Source organism: Dreissena polymorpha, chromosome 11 (genome assembly GCF_020536995.1).
Source record: "Dreissena polymorpha isolate Duluth1 chromosome 11, UMN_Dpol_1.0, whole genome shotgun sequence".
In the NCBI taxonomy this organism is placed as follows: Eukaryota; Metazoa; Mollusca; class Bivalvia; order Myida; family Dreissenidae; genus Dreissena; species Dreissena polymorpha.
Genome location: NC_068365.1, coordinates 60,201,134 through 60,228,244, shown reverse-complemented (window position 1 = coordinate 60,228,244; position 27,111 = coordinate 60,201,134). Strand labels below are relative to the sequence as shown.

General features: G+C 36.1%; 1 protein-coding gene across 2 annotated transcripts in view; it reads right to left on the bottom strand.

Annotated features, from left to right (window-relative positions):
* LOC127851917 (two pore channel protein 2-like) overlaps positions 1 to 26,075 on the bottom strand; it is a 60,288-nt gene extending 34,213 nt beyond the window's left edge. The window contains exons 1-12 of one of the 2 annotated variants that reach the window (XM_052385903.1): positions 25,606 to 26,075; positions 15,343 to 15,392; positions 12,193 to 12,269; positions 8,758 to 8,935; positions 8,332 to 8,448; positions 7,100 to 7,206; positions 6,007 to 6,130; positions 5,538 to 5,613; positions 4,440 to 4,505; positions 4,034 to 4,098; positions 2,472 to 2,599; positions 718 to 799 (exon numbers count right to left, since the gene is read on the bottom strand). In XM_052385903.1, the coding sequence (XP_052241863.1) occupies positions 718 to 799; positions 2,472 to 2,599; positions 4,034 to 4,098; positions 4,440 to 4,505; positions 5,538 to 5,613; positions 6,007 to 6,130; positions 7,100 to 7,206; positions 8,332 to 8,448; positions 8,758 to 8,935; positions 12,193 to 12,269; positions 15,343 to 15,392; positions 25,606 to 25,957 (1,422 nt within the window). In that variant the 5' untranslated portion in view covers positions 25,958 to 26,075. The remainder of the gene's footprint in view (positions 1 to 717; positions 800 to 2,471; positions 2,600 to 4,033; positions 4,099 to 4,439; positions 4,506 to 5,537; positions 5,614 to 6,006; positions 6,131 to 7,099; positions 7,207 to 8,331; positions 8,449 to 8,757; positions 8,936 to 12,192; positions 12,270 to 15,342; positions 15,393 to 25,605) is intronic. The other variant, XM_052385904.1, reaches the window with a different exon arrangement.
* Positions 26,076 to 27,111: the final 1,036 nt, after the last annotated feature.

Below are 27,111 nucleotides of genomic sequence, written 5' to 3'. Positions count from 1 at the left end.
CCACATCACATAAATGTGCCTCACTCTGGGAAAAGCGGCCTTGTGCATGTGCGTTAAGTGTCATCCCAGGTAAGCCTGTGTAGTCCGCACAGGCTTATCATGGATGACACTTTCCTCCAAGACTGGATTCTTGTTTTGAAGAGACCTTATTTAAACGAAAGTTCCATAAAAGCTAACAAGCCTGTGCAGATTGCATTTTCTGACATAATATGCGCATGCATTAAACCCTGTTTTCTCAGAGCAGTGATCAAATCTGTCCTTTGAAAATCTGGTTGTTATGTCCCAATGTCAAATTGTGAAAACAGACATGCCTATATTATAGAAATCATGGCCTAGGTCGCAAAACATATAATCAGGAAAACAGGGCTTCATGAATGTACAAAAAGTGTCAACCCAAAGAAGTGTGTGAAGTCCGCATTTGCTAATCAGGGATGACACTTTCCGCTTGTATGGTAGTTTGCGTTTTAAAGAAGTCTAATCTTAATGAAAATCAAGCTAAGGTAGAAAGTTTTGTCCCTGAATAGCCTGGGCAGCTGCCCATGCTCATCTGGCAGACACTTTACCCACATGCACTAGGCCCTATTTTCCAGAGAGTGGCTCACTTAAAATTAAACACAGTGGAACAACAGCTTAGTTTTTTTCACACCTTTTTTTTTTTGCCGCAATGTAATCCCAACGATTTGACAATATCTACATCTATATCTTACTTTATCTTACCTCCATTAATAGCACCTTCATATCCTGACCCAGTTTGGCATTGGTAATCACCAACTTCAAATCTCGAACTAGCACCTTTTCACTAAAATTAGGATACAATTATACTTGATAATAGCTTGTTTCAACAAAAAAAAGCATACACCTCCCCTGTCCTTATAGACTGGTACTCACCCTTCACGAAAAAGAGAATATATTCCACATTTATGACCATTGAATACAGAGGTATTGGCACCATATTAAATTTTAATTTAAAACACAAAGTTTATTACTGGTATTTATGTACTTTTTCTGTGACATGTTTGTTTTCTTAACAAGTGCACTTATTCACTCTAAAATATACTTCAAATTTACTTAATTGTATTTATTTCATAATAAAATGTGTGATCCAGGGGTTTTTTTTACTAAGAAAGTGACGCCGATATTCGGCGTCTTCCCCTATCAGAATTTTTCCCCTAAAACTACCATTTCCCCTCCAAAAATAAAATTTTTCAACAAAATATAATATTTTACCCTCAAAGAAATGTTTTTTTCTTTTGGGAAGTCGACACTTATCCAATTTGTACCATGTACAACGATCTCGCTCTCTCTCTCTCTCCCGACGAACACTCAAATCTGGGAATCCCAGTGATTCTATATTTAGCTCTTAAATTACGTCATGGAAACTGGGCAACTAATCGTATTAATCATGTGACTATTTTACTGGATTCCGGTCTTGCGCGAGAAGGGTGTTTCGTCAATTAATTACCGGAAACCAGTCAAATTTTCATCCGGGTTATGTGAAAGCCAAGATATAAACGTTAAAACAGAAAAAATTCTCACAATTGGCGTTCATACACGAATAAAATAAAACGTTCGGACTAGGAAAATATTAATTGCGTTAACGCATTTTTTAAGAATGAATCATCAAAAACCGTTGAAACCCAGCAGGATTCGGAGGTACTGTAATCAACATCGATTAATACTGTCGGATTATTGTGAAAGTGAAAGTAGACAATCGGCAGCTGCCGCACCTTTCCTTTCCAATACTGTAGCAGATCTAGATCGCCAACCCATTCATCATGAAATTGAAATCACAATATTGACATCGTTCCCCGGCCCCAGTTGAAAACATTTCCCATTATTAGATCTACTCTGCAACTTTATTTAGGACTTTGACTTTAATATCATACTTGTTCATGTGTTTTAGAACAAAAAGGTCAGAGACATGCCTCTTTTTCAAAAAAAAAACAACTGAAGTCTGTAAGCGAGTTGTAGACATTGAAATGAACAGTTTTTATTTTTTCCCCAAATATGACTCTTTCGCGCTCGATTTTCCCCTTTTACCCAGCGTCCAGCGTCTTCCCCTTTTTCTAAAAAAAACCCCTGTGATCGTATTATTTCAAAGATGCAGGTAAAACACAAATTAATAACATTTTTGTTGTGAATTTTAAGTGCATAAAAATTGCATTTAATGTGCATTTAATGCAGAAATGCAAATGCTTTAGCCTGAAATTGGCAACTTCCCAATTTGAATCATAGGTAGCGAGGCATAGGCCAAAGAAATAAGTTAATAACCAATCACTAAAGCCTGTAATTGGCAATTTCCCAATTGGAATCATAGGTCGGGAGGCATAGGCCAAAGAAATAAGTTACTTACCAATCACCCCACAAGTTATATGGTGGGGACATAAATCAAAACCGCAATCCTTGTATTTGTAGTCCTGTGCTCTATCAAACAAGATAGCTAGCCTACTTTAAATTGTCATCACCCTTACCTACGCTGCTGTTCTGACTCTGACACGCTACTCTGAATGCTCTGCAAGGTCACACTCTTCTGTTTGAGAGCCTCAAAGGCAGCACGCTGTCCCATCCTACACCTCATCAGGCTGCTCTGCATGGACCTCTGGAAAATATCAGCCTTGTTCTGGGAATACTGAGCTTAATACATGCACGTAAAGTGTTCCGCCAGCTTAGCCTGTGCAGTCTGCACTGGCTAATCATAGACGAAACTTTCTGCCTAGACTAGAAATTCATTAAGTTGAGACTTCCTTCAAACAAACAAGAAACCGTCGGAGACGAATGATGCTCCTCGACGTTTTTTTTGTCACAATATTGCACTATATATTCAGATAAAAGGTATACTCTTGAGGGCACAGTAGTTGGGGGGACAAGAATTTTTTTTTAGAAATTTTCAAAGGGCCATAACTCTGTGAAAAATCATTTGACCAGAACCCGCTGATGATATGCAGATCTCCTCTTGGTAGTGAAGCTTCCCATAAAGTTTCATTGAATTCCGGTCATTAATTGCTGAGAAATAGCCCGGACAAGAATTGCACTATATGTACAGTTAATGGAAAATTTCAAAGGGCCATAACTCTGTGAAAAATCATCCGACCAGAACGCGCTGATAATTTGCACATCTCCTCTTGGTAGTGAAGCTTCCCATAAAGTTTCATTGATTCCGGTCATTAGTTGCTGAGAAATAGCCGGGACAAGAATTGCACTATACGTAAAGTTAATGGAAAATTTCAAAGGGCCATAACTCTGTGAAAAATCATCTGACCAGAATGCGCTGATTATATGCACATCTCCTCTTGGTAGTGAAGCTTCCCATAAAGTTTCATTGAATTCCGGTCATTAGTTGCTGAGAAATAGCCCGGACAAGAATTGCACTATATGTACAGTTAATGGAAAATTTCAAAGGGCCATAACTCTGTGAAAAATCACCCGACCAGAACGCGCTGATAATATGCACATCTCCTCTTGGTAGTGAAGCTTCCCATAAAGTTTCATTGAATTCCGGTCATTAGTTGCTGAGAAATAGCCCGGACAAAAATTGTGCACAGACGGACACACGGACGGATGGACGGACAGACGAAGCGGCGACTATATGCTCCCCCCAAAAATTTTTGGGGGAGCATAAAAATTCCATAAAATGGAAAGAGTCCTCCCTGACTAGTAGCCTGTGCAGACTGCACAGGCTAATCTAGGAGGACACCTGTGGCTACAGACACAAGAGTCTGCTTATTTTCAAGTCAAAAAGGGCCACAACTCCAATATTTGCATATGGATTGCAACAGCATTTCATGTGCATCATCCTGTCATTAATTTCATACAAACACTAAATTTCAATGAAATTGGCCCAAGAAGCTGTGAGATATGACTCCGGACACAAAAGTGTCCTTGACACACAAACAGAAAACACTTAAACATTATCCCTCTACCATTGAAAGGGGATAACTAATTGTATGGTGTAAAAACATATTTCTCTACAATTATTCATGATAACATGAAAGTATGTTCATTCATTAAAGTACCAAATGGCAAAATATTTTACCAGAAAGTAGCCTCTAAATTGGTTGTAGATAATGGCAGTCAGCATGTTCATGAAACAATAGAGACCTGAAAAACAGCATTGAATCAACAGCACATAATATACCTTTTTTCCATCTTAATTACTTCAAGACCCAGTTCACAGAACATCACTAAATCCATAACAAAAGAGCATTTGTTGAAATTCAAAAGTTAATTACTTTTCTTCGACTGAAAACGCTTTCCTTTGTAAAAAATGCATGAAAGTGTCAATTTTCAGAAACATTTTGCGATAACAGCTAAATTATCTGCCATAACATTAGACATGTTGAAAACGTGAAATATACAAATACGAGTAAAAAGTATCATGAAAAGTCACAGACTTTTAAGTGTCTAGTCTGACGGAAATAATAATGTATGTCATAGCTTACCAATTATCACAAATACTATGAAGAAAATCGCTGTCAGTCTGTTTTTTGAATATGCCGGCATCATAACTGAAACAAAACAGAACAGCAGTTTACCAAAATGTTATGTGATTTCATTAAATACGGAAACAATAGTTTAGTATTCATTATATATAAGTTTAAGTAAAATAATACTGGAATCCTTTGAAAATGTAACAATATTGTTCTCCATACAGGGACGACACTTTCCGCCAAAAAAGCAGTTTATAAGAGACTACCTTTAAATGCAAAATTCGATATAAGCGGAGAGTGATGTCCCAGGTAGGACGCTTTACACACATGCATAAGGCCCCATTTTCCCAAAACAAGGCTGATGTATTTCAGTGTACACATAAACCTCCTTGAAAACCGAACACCATGGCACTCATCAATATGTGCAAAGTATTGTTCTGGTTCTGCCTTGTCTTCAGTTTATAAGAATAAAATGGACTGCTTTTTCTGGTTTGTTTTTAATGTTTTACATTATAAGTATGTCAGTACTTTCACTATAAAACATGCATGAACAACCCTTTATGAGATACACATATGCAGTATTGTATTGCTTCATTTTTATCCTAAGTACAACATTTGGTCTCATCGATGTTTTTAATATAGAGGGAGTCAACATTACCTGATTATAATGTCAATCCAACAGTCAGGCTGTAACTTCTCAAATATTCTTGTTTTTGTGTAAACAGGATTACATTAATCTAAATTTTCATACATTGGAATTAAATATCCAAACCTAACATTGTTAAAATTTTAGAAGATTATAAAATTGTATGTAAATTATATGTTCTATCCTCCTAAAACAACATAAATAATTTGTTGCCCATCTTCAACAGTTAAAAATAGTACTATGAATCAAGGAAAAAAGCAATTAAATGCAGTAATTCTGTTAAATTATTTATATTCCTCGGCATGAAATGTTGTGTTGTTTTTTTTAAATCACGTTTTCAATTGGTAGATTTATGATTTTAAAAAAAAGGAGACATTTGAGCTGGTCATTGTCCAATTTGTTGGTGTTAAATTTGTGAATTGGTCAACACATGAAACAAAAGAAAATTATGGCCCACAGCTCACCATCAGGGTTGTTGGCAGTTGTCAGTAGAACCAGAAGAACGATAAAGGAGTCAATCAGAGTGCGGAAGTAGGCAGCCTGCAATCACACGATCTCACTACTAATGAGGATTAAATGTGCTGCATAGCTGTGTCAAACCGTGAAAATTTTTAGACAGAGTGTGTAAATAAGCAGTCTGGAAACACGTTTTCAAATCATAAAAACAAAACAAGAGCTCCTTGATGGCCTTGAAGCTGAGTACAAGGTACACCATAACTAAGTCAAGACATGACGTAAATAAAATTTATATTTAAAAAAATATAATTTATAATTTAATTATGACTTAATACTTAAATTCAAACATGGCCTTAAAAAAGTCTGGATAAACATTCTGACCAAGTAACATCAAAATTGTGACACATATATACAATTTACAAACTTTAGAACAATTGTCCCAGAGCAAGGACCATATTTATTCAGAAATCAACAGACCTCAGTATCTCCTGTCGTACTGGTGGTGTTGACGGGGTGTGTGTAGTCCTTGTTTGGCTTTGGGAACAGCAGCATGCCAAATAACGTGAAAATGTACAAGTGCAGGCCCATCAGTAGAAGCACACTGAAACATGCAGGTGGTTGTTCATCAACCAGTAATCAATTATTATACAATACTCACTCTGGGAAACCCGGGTTAAATGCATTTTCAGAAAGTGTTGTCCCAGGTTAGCCTGTCCAGACAGCACAGGCTCATCAGGTACAACACTTTCCGCCTATAATGGATTTTTGCTAAGCAATTATTTCCTTTAAATGAAAAATACAATAAAAGCAGAAAGTGTCGTCCCTTTTCAGACAGTGCTCACTGCACAGGCTAATCTAAGATGAGACTTCACCCACATGCATTAAACCCCATTTTCCCAGAGCTAGCTTCATGTAGGCTCATATGTATTTTTTGCCAAACAGCATGAAGATGTACAGAACCCAGAACTATGAGCAGAAGCACACTAAATCAGAGTAGGCACAACTTGCAAGAATAGAATTTGTTGAAAAAATCCCTTTTTCAAAGAACTTGACTAAACAGTCATTTAACAATAATTTGGAGATCAAGCCATATTACAACTAATGTCGTAAAAAAATATGCAGGCTTGTTTTGTTTGCTAGCAAATAACCACGAAACAGGTACATATGAATATATATTTGTTGGTTTTTATGTTAGATCACACTAAAATATTATAAGTGATAATATTATAAATAGTATACCTAATAAAAACAATTGTTTTAAATTATCACATATGATAATACTATCTTACACTAAAATCTACAAATTTTCTTTTAATGTCATTTGCTTGTACATAAAATGTATACAGCGCACACAATTTGCTTGAGCATAATAATATAAAGTCAACTTCTTTCAGAGCAGAAATGTTTTAACACCCTGAATTTTTTACTTGACCTTTCACCAATGATTATGTGTTTTACAGCAAGGTCACTCTAAGGAATAACAAGTTTTTAGACAAAAGTGGTATGTGGTGGAATCCAATAAACCGCTCTAACAGGGCATAAACAATCATAATAAAGAATTACAACAAACCCAAGTATCTGTGGAACAGTTTTCCGAAGAGAGTTAAGAATTTTCTTCATGAGGGACGAATTCTGGATGATGAAGATTGGACGAAGCATTCTTCTTACTCTAACAACCTGATTGAAAGGACAAAAACATAAAGAACAAAACCATATTAAGTCATATATATTATAAAAGTAATACATAAATTCATGCATGAAAAAGGTGGAATACATCTTGTTTTAATAAATGTTTATATTAAGGGAAAATACCATGAATGTGCTGATTTAAACTAATAGTCATGCCCAGAGTGTTGTTGTTTTTTACAGATTTGGGGCCAAAATTGTGCCCCATTTCAAATCTTAACAAGAGTTGCGTTTGTGAAATACAATGCCCCCTACTGCGCTTTGAAGACGCACTGCAGCTATTTTAGAAAACAAGAGCTGTCACAATAGGATGACTTATGCCGGCTATAAACGCTTGATAGAAGTTATGAGCTTTTTTCGAAACCTAAACGCAGATTTCGAAACCTAAATGCAGACCCTAGGTTCAAGGTCAAGGTCACAGGGGTCAAAATTTGTGTGCGTAGGGAAAGGCCTTGTCCATATACACATGCATGCCAAATATGAAATTGCTATCTGAAGCGACATAGAAGTTATGAGCATTTTTCGAAATCTAAACGCAAAGTGTGACGGACAGAAGGACGGACAGACAGACGGACAGTTCGGTCACTATATGCCCTCCTTTGGGGGCATAAAAATGACCTTTGACCTTGAAGGATGACCTTGACCTTGACCTTTCATCACTCAAAATATTCAGCTCCATGAGATACACATGCATGCCAATTATCAAATTGCTATCTTCAATATTGCAAAAGTTATGACCAACCTTAAAGTTTTGGGACAGACACACAAATACAATGATTGACAGACAGGCAGGCCAAAAGCAATACACCCCCAATCATTCGATACCGGGGCATAAAAAGTATATATTTTTCCCTAATGATTGCCGATAATTCCCAATTAAAAAATTTTAAAACACGAAAAATTATTTTTTATTTATCTTGAGCAATATTCAGTTTATCTCCCCTTCCAGCTTTTTGAGTTTAACCTTGTTGAAAGCACTTTTAATTCTCAATTTTATTGCGTTTGCCTGAATTTCAATAAATTTCCACATTTCAGGAAAGCAGTGTGAATTTACCCAATACAAAAGGCCTGGCTCCTTTCCCCAAAACAGGGTAACAACAAAAAACCCAACACTACCTCTCCACATCCGATGCCCACAGATACGCTCCAATCAATGAAGGATATCACCAGGACCACAAGTTCCACCAGCAACCAACGATTCACCTTCAAGTAATAGGCGCCATATATCCGGTACTGAAATCAACATATTTTGCATTACCTTTTGATCTGCTTGACCTAAAAATTAAGTTTTTAACTGCCCTAGGTTAAATTGAGCTAAATTGAGCCTTGTTCTGAGAAAACAGGGTATGTGGGTTAAGTGTCCCAGATAAGCCAATGCAGTGCCCACATGCTAATCATGACGACATTTTCCGCTTTTAAGAAATTTTTCATTTAAACAAAGTCTCTTCACACATGTGGACAGTATCCATATGCATTCAGCCCCATTTCCCAAGAATGCGACTCAAATAGGTTTTTTACTAAAGACAAAGGTAGCAGGGCTACCTTCAGAATGACATCGCACACCAGGAACACAAGACAGAGGATTTCAATGGTTTCCGTGACACCACAGGGTAAAGCCGCCCGTTCCCCTCGGGTCCTAATGTCGGAAGTCCATGTCAGGGAAGACGGGAACTCAAAGAAGGCGAGAATGTGCAGCAGGGTGATCACGCCTATCTTCAATCTGAAAGTTGAGCATGTACATCATAGGAAAGGAAATGGTAAACCACTTTGTGAGTTAATTAGCAGACTTATAGACATAAACAAGACTATTACCAAGCAATATATGTCCCCTACAGGCTCCACCATTGTCAGAATTTTTTTATTTTTTGTTTATATATTTGTTGCCATAGCAACCAGAATTTTTTACGTAGGAAGAAAATGAAATGACATGCATAATGTCCATATTGCCATCTATCCATGTTTCAAGTTTCATTAAAAAATATGAAGAACTTTTAAAGTTATCACAGGATCAAGAAAAGTGTGCTGGATCCACCATTTTCAGCAGTATTTCTAGTCTATTTGTTGCCATAGCAACCAGAATTCTTGACGTAGGAACAAAATGAAATGACGTGCATAATCTCCATATTGCCATCTGTCCACGTTTCAAGTTTTGACAAAAATTAAAAAAGTTGTTTCAGATTCACAAATTTTCGATTTAGATATGATATTTGTGGGGACACAGTAATATTGAACATTTACCATGCTCAAATATATCCATTATATGCATCTTTTGGCGACTTAAAAACCTGAAAATTATAAAGCGTTGCAACGTGAAACGATTGAATAGTTTGGAGAGTTCTGTTGTTATCGCTATATTTTGTGAAACTACGACGATTGCTTATATATAGCATAAAATACACCTAACGTTGTATGCGGAATAATGGTCGAGTGGTCTAAGTCGGAGACTTTTTACACCAGGACTCCAGGGGTCAGTGGTTTGAGCCCTGATGAGGGTTCATTTTTATTCTTTTTTTAATTTTATTCTTGATTTTTTACAGGAGCTATTTTGACGAATTAACAATTTAAAAACCTGAAAATTATAAAGCGTTGCAACGCGAAACGATTGAATAATTTGGAGAGTTCTGATTTTTTACAGGAGCTTTTTAGAGCAAATCTTTACATTTACCAATAGAAAGCATTTAATCACAAACTTCAAAACATGCCAAAATCTGTGAAAAGGCTCCTTTTAAGTTATTGCAGGATCCAGAAAAGTGTGACAGACTGACGGACTCACGGACATACAGACCACAAACCATAAATCCCCTTCAGTGAAACCAGTAGGGGACAATAAATAAAAGTACCATTTTTAGGAATACATTTTAGCTTCTGTAATATAATGAAGTTTGGAAATTAGATAACAGAAAATTTAAGTAGGATGTATGCATATTTTTTTATCTAATATCTTAAGAAAAATTGGATCGGCTGTGGACAATCCAGGTGAGACAATTTCTGGCCAAACTGGACTTACTGCATGAGCGTTAAGTGTCCTCCCAGACACTGAAGAGTCCACACAGGCTAATCAGGGACAACAGTGTCCTCCCAGACACTGAAGAGTCCACACAGGCTAATCAGGGACAACAGTGTCCTCCCAGACACTGAAGAGTCCACACAGGCTAATCAGGGACAACAGTGTCCTCCCAGACACTGAAGAGTCCACACAGGCTAATCAGGGACAACAGTGTCCTCCCAGACACTGAAGAGTCCACACAGGCTAATCAGGGACAACAGTGTCCTCCCAGACACTGAAGAGTCCACACAGGCTAATCAGGGACAACAGTGTCCTCCCAGACACTGAAGAGTCCACACAGGCTAATCAGGGACAACAGTGTCCTCCCAGACACTGAAGAGTCCACACAGGCTAATCAGGGACAACAGTGTCCTCCCAGACACTGAAGAGTCCACACAGGCTAATCAGGGACAACAGTGTCCTCCCAGACACTGAAGAGTCCACACAGGCTAATCAGGGACATCACTTTCATCTTCCAGAGAATTTTTTGTTTACTGGGAGTGTGTTAATAAATAAATCAAGTTAATGAGGAAAGTGTCTTTCCTGATTAGCCTGTGCTGACTGTACAGGCTAATATGGGACGACACTTTAAGCACATGATTTAGGCCCAGTTATCCCAGAATGCGGCTCTGGGTGTTCATGTTAAGTGGGAGGCGTATTTCTCCAAGAATTCCCTGAGGTTTATTATTGGCAACTAGAAGAACAACAGGTTTAATTGCTTGTCTCAACCAGAGGCTGAAGTGATTGATCCAAAAAACGTCATCTGTATCTTCTACATGGTGTTCAGCCAAATTTGAAACTAAGGGTGGTACCATCTGACCAAGATTCAAATAACAAATGTTTGGTTATGCAGTACTTAGAACTTTACTACATTCAACTTACTGGACACTAGCCTCTAAACCTATAAGTTCGTGCACCTTAAACTTCAAAGGCATATTTTTCATGAAAAATCATTAGACAATAACTAAACTTGATATGTACTTTATGATTTATCTTTTGTTTAACAAATAACGAGTGAAATAAGCTGGTTGACAGATAATAAAAATGGAGTTACGTACATTTAAACATTCATGTACATCGTAGTCTGCGTCACACAGAATTACCCTATAAGATCGTGCACCGATTTTGATGACGTCACAGCGAGGCCCTGGGATGTGTTTATAATAACCAATATATGTTTTTGTGAATGTGTGTTTATTTGAATTAAAAATGTGTTGTTTCTGATGAATTTCGTGAATAAACTGTATTGAAAAGAACGGTTTAAACAAAACTGGTCTTCATAAAAACGAAATATGAACTGTGATAACTGTATTCAGAGGTCTAGATAAAATGTATTAACTAACAGAAAATAGCTAAATAAAATTATATTCACAATGGGGGCATAAAAGGCTGTCATCCCTTCTAATGACAGTTGTTTTGTGACAAAATCCCAAATTGACGCAGTGAGAACCTATATCGCAATAGGCCGGTCACAATCTTAACGTATGGTCTCGTGTCATCATTTGGGGGTAAAATTTTCAGCATACACATCATACTTTAATCGTATTGTAATGCAAAGTTCAGAGAGCACAATACAAATTTGAGACGGGCCTCCAAGGGAAACTACTGTTACAACATTTTACGATAAAAAAATTGACAAACATAGCCGTCTGGTGAAGGAAATGTGCAGATTTTAAACATTGTTTAGGCTATTTCTTTGGAACGGGGTCAGAAAAACAGACAAATTATATCATATTTATTGTTTTTACCTCATGATTGTTGTCTTATCGGCTGTGGAAACAAAAGTGAACAGTTTTCGGGCACGTGCGTTCGAATGTTGCTTAGAAGTTTACGTCATAAAAACGTACACGATCTTATAGGGCTGCACGAAGTTATAGGAAAAGAGGATATTGACCTTTTAATAATAACATGCAGAAAAGTAAGCTACTCACAGTGAGAACAGTTTGGAATGGTAGAAGCGGTACAGCACCAGTGACCTGCGATCAACCTTGTGGTCCACAGACCGATACTGAAACACACAAACTGACATTTCAGCGGCAAAACGAGGCTTCATGCATGAGAGTAAAGAGTTGTCCCAGATTAGCCTGTGCAGTCTGCACAGGCTAATCAGGTACATCACTTTTGACCTATACTGGATTTTTATTTAGAAGAGACTTCCAGAAAATGAAAAATACCATACAAGCAGAAAGTGTTGTTCCTGATTAGCCTGTGCAGGCTGCTCAGGCTAATCAGGAAATAATCTTTACGCAAACACATCAAGCCCGTTTTTGTTCAGAACAAGGCTCATTTAAATTGTCTTTTTGTTTTGTTTTGTTTGTTTATTTGGATTATTGTCTCAATCATCACTCAACCCATTTATGCCTAGCGTCTAGAAAAAAGGCTTTTGCAAACAGCATAGATCCAGATGAGACGCCGCATGATGTGGCGTCTCATCAGGGTCTATGCTGTTTGCTTTAAAGAATTTTTGTAAGAAATATTCTAAATATACAAATAAATATACTAGACATCCATAATTTGGAAATAAATTGATCCAATTTAGAAGGATGGGAGAGTCCACTAGGCATAAATGGGTTACCCTATCCACATTTTTAAAGGGCTTGCTAATTTACTAGTACTAATACATATACTTAAGTGCACATACTTATGCTAATAGCTGACAACTGTCCTACTTAAATCAGAGATAGGGGGACAATGGCTGTAGAAATAATTGCATGACCAATTATCCTCAAACAAGATAATTATGTAGCTGGGTCAAAACATTTAATGTGCTTTTCAAATTATTTGCTAACTTAGTACAAACGGCCTATGTCACATTTGAAGCAGTGAAGATAAAGGCTAATTTTAATATCAAGTCAACTTGGCAAAACTAAAGATTCATTTTCAGTTAACTTGGTAAACTCTTGTATTCTATTACTTGAATACAAACAAATGAAAACATTTTAAGCAAGGGCTGTTTGTAAAACATGCATGCCCCCCATATGGGCTCTCCGTTGTAGTAACAGCCATTGTGTGAATATGTTTTTTGTCACTATGACCTTGACCTTTGACCTAGTGACCTGAAAATCAATAGGGGTCATCTGCCAGTCATGATCAATGTACCTATGAAGTTTCATGATCCTAGCCATAAGCGTTCTTGAGTTATCATCCGGACACCATTTTACTATTTCGGGTCACCGTGACCTTGACCTTCGACCTAGTGACCTGAAAATCAATAGGGGTCATCTCCGAGTCATGATCAATCTACCTATTAAGTTTCATGATCCTAGGAATAAGCGTTCTTCAGTTATCATCCGGAAACCATTTTACTATTTCGGGTCACCGTGACCTTGACCTTTGACCTAGTTATCTCAAAATCGATAGGGGTCATCTGCGAGTCATGATCAATGTACCTATCAAGTTTCATGATCCTAGGCATAAGCGTTCTTGAGTTATCATCCGGAAACCATTTTACTATTTCGGGTCGTGACCTTGACCTTTGACCTAGTGACCTGAAAATCAATAGGAGTCATCTGCAAGTCATGATCAATCTACCTACAAAGTTTCATGATCCTAGGCATAAGCGTTCTTGAGTTATCATCCGGAAACCATTTTACTATTTTGGGTCACTGTGACCTTGACCTTTGACCTAGTGACCTGAAAATCAATAGGGGTCATCTGCGAGTCATGATCAATCTACCTATCAAGTTTCATGATCCTAGGCCTAAGCGTTCTTGAGTTATCATCCGAAAACCATTTTACTATTTCGGGTCACCGTGACCTTGACCTTTGACCTAGTGACCTCAAAATCAATAGGGGTCATCTGCGAGTCATGATCAATGTACCTATCCTAGGCCAAAGCGTTCTTGAGTTATCATCCGGAAACCACCTGGTGGACGGACCGACAGACCGACATGTGCAAAGCAATATACCCCAACTTCTTTGAAGGGGGGCATAATTAAAATTTGAATTTTATGTTTCACAAATATAAGATTGTTTATAATTGTTTATTGTGCAGTCTGCACAGGCTTTTCAGAGACGATTAAGCCCAATTTTCTCAGATCCCTGCTCAATTGTAAAATGCTTTCAATCCCCACATTAAAGAATCAGCAAGTAATACAAATCACTACATGGCTAGCTAAACTGGCTCAAACAGGATTTTTGTCAACAACTTGTTAATCAGGATTAATTGCTTCAATACATTTACAGCAGTCAGTATCTTAATCTATCCAATATTCTATCCAGTGAATCTAGGAATCTAGTTGTGTACATTATTGTATTAGCCACCATTGAAAATGCGCTTAAGTGATGTTTTTCATCATACCGGTAGTTGAAATGTTAATTCATGATGAAATCTCCTTTCACCTTGACCTTTGACCAAAATCAACCAAAAATTTCCCCAAAATAGCAAATAAAAAGAATATTAACAAGAAACCGTCGGAGACGGGTGATGCTCCCCAAAGGATTTTTTTGTCACAATATTGCACTATATATTCAGATAAAAGGAAACGTCTTGAGGGCAAAGTAGTTGGGGGGGACAAGATTTTTTTTATAGAAAATTTCAAAGGGCCATAACTCTGTGAAAAATCATCCGACCAGGACCTGCTGATAATATGCACATCTCCACTTGGTAGTGAAGCTTCCCATAAAGTTTCATTGACTTCCGGTCATTAGTTGCTGAGAAATAGCCCAGACAAGAATTGCACTATATGTACAGTTAATGGAAAATTTCAAAGGGCCATAACTCTGTGAAAAATCATCCGACAGCCGGCTGATAATATGCACATCTCCTCTTGGTAGTGAAGCTTCCCATAAAGTTTCATTGAAATCCAGTCATTAGTTGCTGAGAAATAGCCAGGACAAGAATTGCACTGTATGTACAGTTAATGGAAAATTTCAAAGGGCCATAACTCTGTGAAAAATCATCGGACTAGAACCAGCTGATAATATACAAATCTCCTCTTGGTAGTGAAGCTTCCCATAAAGTTTCATTGAATTCCGGTCATTAGTTGCTGAGAAATATCCCGGAAATACCCCCCCCCCCCCCCGGGCCCCCCCGACCCCAATAGACCCACTCCTTGTGGGGGTTCATTTATAATACCCACCATGGCTGCATCTTCAATAAACACCTGGGCCTGCAGAAGGTGGAGTTCATCTGAAACCAAGACAAAACGCAGTAGTAAGACCAGACAGTGGGTTTTTTATTCAAAATGAGAAAAAGGTATACATTTTTCCTAAATGTGAGCTAAAAATTTCAAATGAAAGTTTTCAACAAGAAGAAAAAAATTAGATCTCTATATTTTGTTTATCTCCAATCCATGTAAGTTCAACCGTAGTAATTATAATATTGAAAACACTTGTATTCTCAATTTGAAGCATTTTTCAGCAAAACAACAACAACACTAATATTCCAATTTTAGTCCAAACATTGCAAATTTGGCCAATCTAAAGGGACCTGGCCCCATTCCCAAAATGGTGATAAAAAACACTGCAAGAGGGCTTACAGGGCTATTTTCCTTACCCTTTTACTGGCATATATTAGTATATATGATTACATAGAGGATATTTGTTCATGTCAGTGTAAGATCGTTTGTTATTTCACAAGTGATCATAGAAAATATATTTTCAAGAGTGACGCAGCCACACGTGAAAACATTATTTTTCTATGATCACAGGGCTGAGCCTGTGCCTCAAAAAAAAAAATTTTGTCTGTAGGGTGGTTGGGATGTGTATGTAAATATATTAAGCACTTTCATGAACACTTGAAGGTGAGTTGTATATTTTGTTGTTGTTTTTTTTCCTTGATTGTTGATCTAATTAATAATAAAGAGAATTGAATGAGTAAGAATCAGAATGTACATTTTGTATTCAGTAAATGGTTAAATAATGCGACTCATTACATTAAAACTTATATGAAACCAAAAAAAAACACATGACATCCCTTGATTTCTCCTCGAATACAAGTCAAAAGAGAAGTGACTAAAATTTGATGCTAAGGCGAACTCTGATACACTGTCATTCCAAAACTACACAGATATCAAACAGGGTCTAAGTCCCAAACGTCATTTAAACACCAAAAATCTATCTGTTTTTTAATAGATCTTTCAATAAACCGCCCGCGATTAAAATAAATTCAATGTTCATACATTGGCTTATTGCCATATTGTGTTGTCATCGTGTCAGGAGAGCAAAGGGGCATTGCGCAGAGCATTCAAAAAGGGCATTTTAACACACAGTTTAGGCAAAAAGTGCATTATGTGAAAACCTGGTTTTGGGAGGAACATTTAATCATCAGTGGCAGTTGTGGGAAAAACATAAAAATATGAACAAACACACTTATGTGTTATTGATGTTTTTAATTTACTTTAATTAATTTCAGTTCCATGCTGTTTCAGTAAACAGTACAGCATGACAAAAAATATTATAAAGCAATATATGTGCATGAATCTGATTATACACAGATCCACTAACATATAAATGAAACCATGTATGTCTTATCCAATTTGCTCACAATAACCTTTTTAGATGTTTAAAATGTGCAAGTAAACTGAAAGCCAATTTGCAATCACTCGTTTCGGTGACATGCATTGATTGTGTAAATTACTAATAAATACATCATCTTGTTTGTATCTAAAAGGTTGTATGCATCGTTAATTATTGTTTAATTAGTATAGGGTACAATAATGGCTTCAATAATTACTTATTTAAAAGACCATAATGATAAATATACAGTTTGTTGTATTCTATATTAAATTACATGTAGAAATAAATGTTTTGATATTACTGTATTATGCATGAAATGCACAATTTCCATGAGGCAGTGATTTTTTTCACCCCATTGGGAACTGGTCCAGTACCCATGCCATTGGGAAGTTTTCGCGTCGTGAAATCACAAAATTGGGAAAAAAACGAGTCCCGAGATCTTCCAATTGGGAAAAATCAAGTTGTAAATTGAAAAAATTGAAGAATGGTATTTTAAAGACATTGTTTAACTTTTGTAAGCTTTAAATGACACCCCTGTTGTATATTAATTTTTATGTTATTAATAATTGTTAGACTATATTATTTTCATTATTAATAAACCATGCAAACAAAATGTGTACCATGAGGAATGAATTAATTACAACGTAACACATCATAAAATGTCTTTGAAAAAAAAAAATATTAAAATAAAAGTGGGGCATGGGTAGGGCAGGGCAGAGCTTCGGAAGGGCAGGACGGGGCGCCCTTCTATTTATGGCCTAGCTGGAGCACTGGGAAAGCAACATAAACTTTTATTCACAGTCTTGCACAAAAGTTTCCCATTCCACAAATCAAGAAAAACAAGATATCTGTTTGCAGGGTTGTCATTATTGATCGATTGCCGATCGAATTCATCGGTTAAAATCGCTAGAAAATCGGTTGTTTTTCCTGAATCTTTTAAATTGCTATCGGAAGTTTTGATCACGCAAACCGACAATAATTGACGAGGAATAACCGTAGTATAGTAGAGCGACGCCCATTCAGTCAGTCCATTAACTCCGCCTAAGAGCTACTGTTTTCAATGAATTTCTCAGCGAGTGGCCAATATTGATTTTTCCAGCTGTCAATCAAATTCTTATTGGTAAGCACGTCAACCAATCAGCGCTCAGGCAGCCGAATACACGCCGACCCCACGTGAAATTGTATCAAATAGCTGTACATTTCACAGATTATTACTGACCGTATCTCAACGAATGTAGCACTGTAGAGCGTAATTAACTAGTTTTTTAAGTTAAAGAAAAGGTTGCCACATATAAAAAAATGCTTTTCGATTTTCTACCAAAATAAAAGATATTAGCGACCTCTGCGTTACGGAGTTGTTATTCAGCATCTAAATATTAAAGTTCACGCTTTCCCCGAGGAAGAATGACGTGATGTTATACATGAAGTCTAATTTTGGCATGATTTTCATCTGTGCATGAAAAACACGAGAAATGTGTCTCTGTTGCTAGAATTTTCTTAATTTTCCGTGAATAATGAAATCTGGAAATGATTTTGGATAACACATTAAATTATACGCATTTGAAAATACTTCAATTAAATAATGCATTTTGTTATACAAATTGGCATAACACATAATGTAATAAGTAGGTAAATAACGTGTTTTGAGATTGCCAAACTATGCATACATATAGGTCTACATGCATGAATGACCTGACAAGTTATATCATGATCCGGAATGAAAAGTACTTGTAAAAATTTAAAGAAAGACGCGTTTTTATTCTCAGAATTTCACTTTCACTTTCGCAAACTTTTCTGAAATGAGGTACATGTAACAGTTTAGATTGAGTCGTCGATTTGTCGTAATTACTAAATATAAACGGTTTTCAATGCTCTCAAATCGCGTCACGTGATTCACGCATGTTAAATGGGAATTCCCCAATCCCACAATTCAATTTGTATATGCACTTGCGTCAAATGGCGGACAACATTCATCGTCAATATTTGCCGTAATTTGGTTTTGTAAAAAAGAAATCGTAATTATACTGGATTATCGAGTAATGGATAGAATTGGAACATGCAAAAATCTATCAATATAAGATGTACAGTATACTAAACATATGAAAATCTTAAAATTTTCTATTCTTTTTAGACCTCATTTCAACTTTTCATGCTCTGAGAATAGCAATTTTTTGTCCCTAAAATGTCTAGAATTCGTTTTCGGTCGGGGGGGCTTTGCCACCCTGACCCCTACCAGGGCCTTGTCCTGGAACTACAAGGGGGCCTAGGCGGCCCCCTTGATCCCCGGCCGAATCGGTTACTTTTCCAAAATAATCCTTTGTTTATAATCATAATGACAACCCTGTGTTTGTCAGAAACACTATGTCCCCTTTTGCGCCACTATGAAGCTATATAATTTGACCTTTGACCTTGAAGGATGACCTTGACCTTGACATTTCACCACTCAAAATGTGCATCTCCATGAGATACACATGCATGCCATATATCAAGTTGCTATCTTCAATATTGCAAAAGTTATTGCAAATGTAAAAGTTGGGACAAACAAACACACAAACCAACAGACAGGGCAAAAACAATATGTCCCCCACTATAGTGGTGGGGGACATAACAAGAGGGCCTGAAAGGCCAAAAGTTGCTCACCTGAGTTTCAAAGGAACTGACCTGTTCTGTGCAGCCCAAGATGTCATTAGAACAATATGTTCTTACCAACTTTCATGACTAGTGAACACCCTGGCAGCCACGTTTTTCAACAGACCAGAACCATTTTCAGGGTTTTTTTTGGCCCCATTTTATAGCCAAAATTCGGCTATGTTCCCAATCCCAAAAAGTATACTTTTTTCCCAAAATGTGGCAAAAAATTCCCATTTTTTTTTTATAGAAAGAAGTCTAATGTGTATTTTATCTCAATTTTAATTCAATTACATCTAACAAAGTTTTCTATGATTTTGTTCTTTTAATTTGAATGATTATAAAAAGTTATATCAAATTTAGTATTTCCCTAATCAGTGGACTTTTCGTGTGGAAAAAAAGGCTAATGAATTTATTTTCCCAATTTCATGAAAATGCCGATAAAATTCCCAATTCCAAAGCCATGGGCTATGTTCCCAAAAAGTGGAAAAAAAACCCTGATTTTCATACACATCCAAGATATCATTTATAATATACTGACAAAGTTTCATGAAGATTCATAAGTCCATATAAGGAAAAATGCCCCGCCCACTGGTGGCCATGTTTTTCAAGCAACTGGAACTACTTTCGAACTTGTCCAAAATATCATTGGGACAAATCTTCTGACAAAGTTTCATGATGATCGTACAATAAATATGGCTTCTAGAGAGTTAACAAGGTTTAACTATAGCTATATATGGAAAAATGCCACGCCCCCTTGGCGGCTATGTTTTTCCACCAACCGGAACCATTTTCAAACTCATCCAAGATATAATTTGGACAAATCATCATCAATATTGCAAAAGTATTCATAAATGAGCGATTTTGGCCACATATATTTGACCTCTGACCTTGAAGGATGACCTTGACCTTGACCTTTCACCACTCAAAATGTGCAGCTTCATGAGATACACATGCATGCCAAATATGAAGTTGCTATCTTCAATATAGCAAAAGTTATTGCAAAATGTTAAAGTTGGCGCAAACAGACAGACCAACAGACAGACCAACAGACAGGGCAAAAACAATATGTCCCCCACTACTATAGTGGGGGACATAAAAATGCTTTGCCCCCTGGTGGCCATGTTTTTTAGGCAACTGATACCATTTACGAAATCATCCAAGATACCATTAGGACAAATCTTCTGACCAAGTTTCATGAAGATCGGAAAATAAATGTGGCCTCTAGAGTGTTAACAAGGTTTTGCTATAGCCATATAAGGAAAAATGCCCTGCCCCCTGGCATCCATGTTTTTCAACCAATCAGCATCATTTTTGAACTCGTCCAAGATATTATTGGGGTGAATCTTCTGACCAAGTTTCATGAAGGTCAGACAATAAATGTGGCCTCTAGAGTGTTAACAAGATTTTACTATAGCCGTATTTAGCCATATAAGGAATCATGCCCTGCCCCTTGGCGGCCATATTTTTCAAGCAAATGTAACCATTTTCGAACTCATTCAAGATATCATTGAGACCAATCTTCTGACCAAATTTCATGAAGATTGGACAAAAAATGTGGCCTCTAGAGTTTTCACAAGGTTTTACTATAGCCATATATAGCCATATAAGGAAAAATGCCCCGCCCCTTGGCAGCCATGTTTTTTTAAGCAAACGTAACCATTTTCGAACTCACTCAAGATATAATTGAGACCAATCTTCTGACCAAATTTCATGAAGATTGGACAATAAATGTGGCCTCTAGAGTGTTAACAAGGTTTTACTATAGCCATATAAAGAAAACTGCCCCGCCCCCTGGCGGCCATGTTTTTTCACCGATCTGGACCATTTTCGAACTCGTCCGAGATATTAATGAAACCAATGTTTTGACCAAGTTTCATGATGATTGGGCAAAAATTGTGACTTCTAGAGTGTTCACACGGTTTCTCTATAGCCATAAGGAATACAGCCCCGCCCCCCCCTGGTGGCCATGTTTTTCAACGGACCGGAACCATTTTTCAACTCAACCAACATATCATTTAGACAAACATTTTGACAAAGTTACATGAAGATTGGGCATCAAATGTGACTTCTACAGAGTTCACAAGGTTTTTCTTTTTTTTTACCTAGTGACCTCGTTTTTGACCCAGCATGACTCAGTCGAGGTATCAATGGGACAAATGATCCAACCAAATTTCATGAAGATCAGACAATAAATGTGGCTTCTAGAGTGTTCACAAGGCAAAATGTTGACGAAGGACGACGGACGATGCAAGACGGACAAAAAGCGATCACAAAAGCTCACCATGAGCAGGTTGTGCTCAGGTGAGCTAAAAAGCCCTGCTATTTATAACTAATCGTAACACAAATTCTCAGTATTTAATTTTATTAATTTAATATAAAATAGAAGAAATAACTCGTCGTCAATCTGCATTTGGCTACTGTCATCTTCGACAATTTTTTTGCAGTGCACTGAGGGGAATGGGTTGACGAAACAGACACCAAACTTTTTACGAAGCCAACATTCCAGAAAGGAAATTCATTTCTGCTTTGAATAAGACCAAGATCGTGAAAATCGCTGCACAATTGATGAAGTTATGGCTGTTCAAAGCGATGCACCCCGTTTTCCGGTCATTTTGAGTTTGATACCTTGTTATATATATATTTGATAGAGAAATATTTTTTTCAGATAAGTTGATTTTTCTTTATAATAGGATTATTTATCATTCAAAATTTTAAGTTCACTAATTAATATCATTGCCACACGCTAAACACCTGTGGTCCAAAGAAGGAAAAAAATCACTGCATGAGGATTACACTCGGTTAACATCATAAGTCAGCTAAGCAAATGTGCACGATTTTTATATCCTGGAGGAGTACACATTGAAGACCCATTAGTATGCTTGGTAAAACAAAGCCACTTAAATAAGTGATTGATATTGAAATGGGGTATTTCATGCATGACTTATTCACAACCGCAAGTATCTTTGCTGCCTTGGGACCATAATCTGATACTATTCGGCTTAAAAGTTTGGTCAAAAGGCAATAATGATGTTCTCAATAAGGGTACACACAGACTCTAGATTACACGGAAAAGAAACGGGACAGTTACGCCAAATATCTTGTTGTGTCTAAGTCACGTGATCGTGTCGTAACTATCGATCTTTTATCGAAGCACCGAGGTTATACATTTGATGTACCCACTCACGTATTATTTTAAATTATAGTTTCATTTCCAGGCCGATTTTGACAAATTATATATCATTAGAAAGCTTATGTAACGTAGTTTTCAGAAATATAAATATATATTAAGTTTTTCTTCTGATTTCGACAGCCCGACGAGTTATAACTTTAACTTTTGCAAATATCATACCGTTTTGGAGTTTTAGAATCTAGATTTACAGTTGACATGTTCGTACTTTACACCGATTGGAAGCGTTTATATTTGGAGTTCAGTTTTAAAAATAACATCTTGCTTAGGAGAATAGAATTCTGTATATGATAGGAAAAAAAAATGGTTTAAAAATGAAAGCAAGTAAGGAATGAAGGCGGAAGAAAGTAGCGCGCGGTCCTATCGAACCGAACTGATGCTAAGGTCTTGGCGATTATGCTTTTGTTTAGATACCGGCCATTGAATTTCCTTTGCCATGATTATTATATTTTTTATGGAATATATTGAAATATTTTGTTCTAGAGACATATCAATAAAGCTAAGTATTAATAAAGCTTAATAAATTAACGATTTCAGCTCTTGATTATAACACAGAAAGGGTGTTAATTTTATGATGAAACAGCGTATATAGCGGACCCTCTTGATATTTTTCGGCTTTGCATACTTCAAATATAATGGGTGTCAAAACATTCATCGTTTATTGTTTATTATCAAAAAGGTAATGATGTAAAATTATATGAAAGGTTATTAACCATAAATTATCAATTAATTAAAATTATTTAAAGATTCTTGAAAATCACGGTCAACTGTCTATGCATGTATATTGAAATATCTTTATAAGTTATCAGAGTTATAAATATATAGAATTCTAAATTATAACTCTGTATTATTTGTATTTTTTGAAAATTTAACCCCGTTGTGGTCAAATGAGAATGCTGTTTTTAATCATGTTGTTCCGTACACTACCATACACTCTTTATAGGACTACGAAATGACGGAGTTTTTTACCGGTACCCGCTAAATACGTTTAATGTTAAGCATTAGATTTTGTAAATGTTTAAAATGTACATGTATAGGTATTAAGCACTTATAATTATTATGATTAAGCTGGCTGACATCTATACAGTTTTTAGTTTATGGCAATCTGTATGGGCAGATGACTATAAATGTTTTCAATACGCTTCATATCTTATAAACGCAAAATTGAGTATTTGGCGTTACATTACTCCAAGAAATGACCACTAATACCACGAGAAGACATGGAGGTATCATAAAAAGTGTCAACTGACCAGACATAGCCACCTGTGGTTAGGGACCAATATACAAGTATAGGTCCCTGCTGTGGCGTATGACACCATAGTGTTATTTAGTATTGGTCGGCACAGCATCTGATCATAACGAGATAATTGGTTTGTGCTGAACACAGGGGCAATAAAACCACAGATCTATCAATAAACAAGATTATTGAGATATCTTTTATTGAACACCGCGATAAAAATGCTCAAACCACGGACTCTAGATTACACGGATAAGAAACATGGCAGCATTCTCAGAATCATCACTGCTATATGTGTAATCACCTACAAATTCGTCTAAAAATAATTTATATATTTGAGCTGAAGACGATGTACTGCTGTATTAGTCTGAAAAAACTATCTGTCTGCCTGTCTAAATCCAAGCCGTCATCGTCCTAGTGAAAAAAATCTGATTTTGAATAGTTGGACATGATGCCCTGATGTCAAAATACGAAATGACCCACGTAACACCGACCGTGATTTTCAAGAATCTTTAATAAATTAATAATTTACGGTAAATAACATTTCATATAATTATACATAATTACCTCGTTGATAATAAACATCAAAAGATGAATGTATTTGACACCCATTTTATTTCAAGTGTGCATGCAACGCCGAATAATATCGAGAGGGTCCACTACATGTATATACGCCGTTTCATCATAAATTTAACACCCTTTCTGTGTTATAAACAAGAGCTGAAATCGTTAATTTATTAAGATTCATTTATAATAAGCTTTATTGATATGCTTTGTGAACAAAATACTACAATATATTTCATAAAAAATATAATAATATGGCAAAGGAAATTCAATGGCTGGTTTCTAAACAAAAGCATAATCGCCAAGACCGTAGCATCAGTTCAGTGCGTGAGGAACGCGCGCTACTTTCTTCCGCCTTCATTCCTTAATTACTTTCGTTTTTAAACAATTTTTTTTCTATCGTATTCAGAATTCTATTCTCCTAAGCAAGATGTAAATTTTAAAACTGAACTCCAAATATAAACGCTACAAATTGGTATTAAGTACGAACATGTCAACTGTAAATCTAGATTCTAAAACTCCAAAACGGTATGATATTTGCAAAAGTTAAAGTTATAACTCGCCGGGCTGTCGAAGTCAGAAGAAAAACTTAATATATATTTATATATCTGAAAACTACGTTACGTAAGCTTTCTAATGATATATAATTTGTCAAAATCGGCCGAGAAATGAAACTATAATTTAACAAAAGACATGAGTGGGTACATCAAAATGTATAACCTCGGCGCTTCGCTGTACGCTAATTGTAAAAGATCGATAGCCACAACACGTTAAAACGCACGGTGGTAAAACATAAAATGTGTATTTCTTGTGTTTAACTCGCTATAAATCCATTAATAACAACGGGAATATACTAAAAGTTATATTTTTTTGAAAGAGGAATTAATAAGCAACAAGATAACGTATAAACCAATAAAATCGGATGAATATTTTTGCATAAGATTGAATTTACTACAGTAAGGGTCAATTACTCGATTCATCTCCTATCAATATACACTCCTTGAGGTACAAGGCGGCTTTTGCCTTTGAAAAGGGCAAAGAGGTTCTTCACAATGGGGGCGTGGTGCAGTGCCATGCAGAAATAGCCTGGGAAAAACACTAACATCCAATAATTACATGCCAGGAATGCAATACAAAAATCTGGACAATATAGATGATGAATGTGTTGAGCAATTCAATCAATACAAAATTATGCCATTTTTGCTAAACAAAGAGTATAGTGCACTATGGGATGGACACATTAGCAATACGTCATTATTTGCATACCATTACTTGCTTGCTCTGCATCAAATGTACCACTGGCCATGGAACTACTACGCGCTGGTCTTGATTGCAATTGTTCAGATTTATTTGCTGATTTATGTGCACAATTCTCTGCAGCTTTTGAGCTTTTCTTACTTGAGGTTTCCTGGACCAAATCTTCAGTATCGGACACATCAATTAGCGGGTCATCGTCTATTTCCAAATCGTGATTTGGAACAGTTTTGTGGATATCCTGTTTAGGATTTTTCGCATTTGTGTTGACATTTAAACTTAAAGGACTTTTTGATTGCCGTTCACTCGATTCAAGCGGATTGTCATTACCCGATACAACCACAGTGCCATTTGTTATATCCATGTTTGATAAGTTCCTTCAATAAATATCGTACATGATAAAAAACAACTTAAATAAATTAAATCAAATCATAGCAGAATTCTTCGCAATTTTCAATTTTCTCCATTTACGCCTTTTAATTGAAGAGGCGTTTTAGGTCACACTACATCAGAAACGTTGAAAAACCATGCGCTCCAACACGTTTACACTCCTGAGCGTTTCGCCCCTTAAAGACAGACAGACAGAATGTTTTATTGACGTAAACTTTACAGTTTTTTGTCATTTACAAAATAGTTAGATGTATACAAAGCATTATGTCAACGTGATAACAAATAAGAATATTTAAATATCATATTGATCGCGTAAAGATCATATTCATACATACATGATTTTAATTAATAAGTTGTATATAATAAAGATTTGTTTTAAATACTAATAAGAAACAAAAAAACAAAAAAACAATAAAATAGTATTCGTGTTTCTCTAGATTAACATATACAGATGATGAAAACAATTATTTGTTATTAACTTTCATAGAAATATTGGAGGATGAAAACCATAAATATAGTTCAATTATTTAAACGTTATACAAGACAACTTGATACGGAAAAAAATGAAGAAAAATTAGTCAGTTAATATTTTAACTAATTTGTTCAAGATAAGTAAAATTTGATCATGCGTTAAGGCTATAAGTGAAGTATTTGAAATATACTAAACTGTACAACATATATAATTTAAAAACAACAGGTAATTGTACAAAATTTGATTAATTTTTGTACATTTTACAAAATATGCAACAATAATATTTAAGTTGTGCTAGGCTAACATATTCAGATGATGAATAAGGTGAATGTACTAAGAACTTTTACAGACGAATGTTGAGGATGAACATAGTACGACCATCAAACATTAAAAAAAGACGAGTTTATTTACCCAACTACTAGATGAAGGGAAATTTATTAGTTAATATTTGAATATCCAGGGTTAGTTAGCTGGGTGGGGCTGCATTATGGCTCTACATATGAACTTGCTCAGGTTCCTTACTTGTTTTTTGTTTAAAGTACCCATTAATTCAACAAATTTAAACATACTTGGTCTTTTATAATAGTAGGCTTTGATTAGTTCTTTTCTAAGTGAATTGAAGGCTGGGCATATCATGATAAAATGGTACTCGTCTT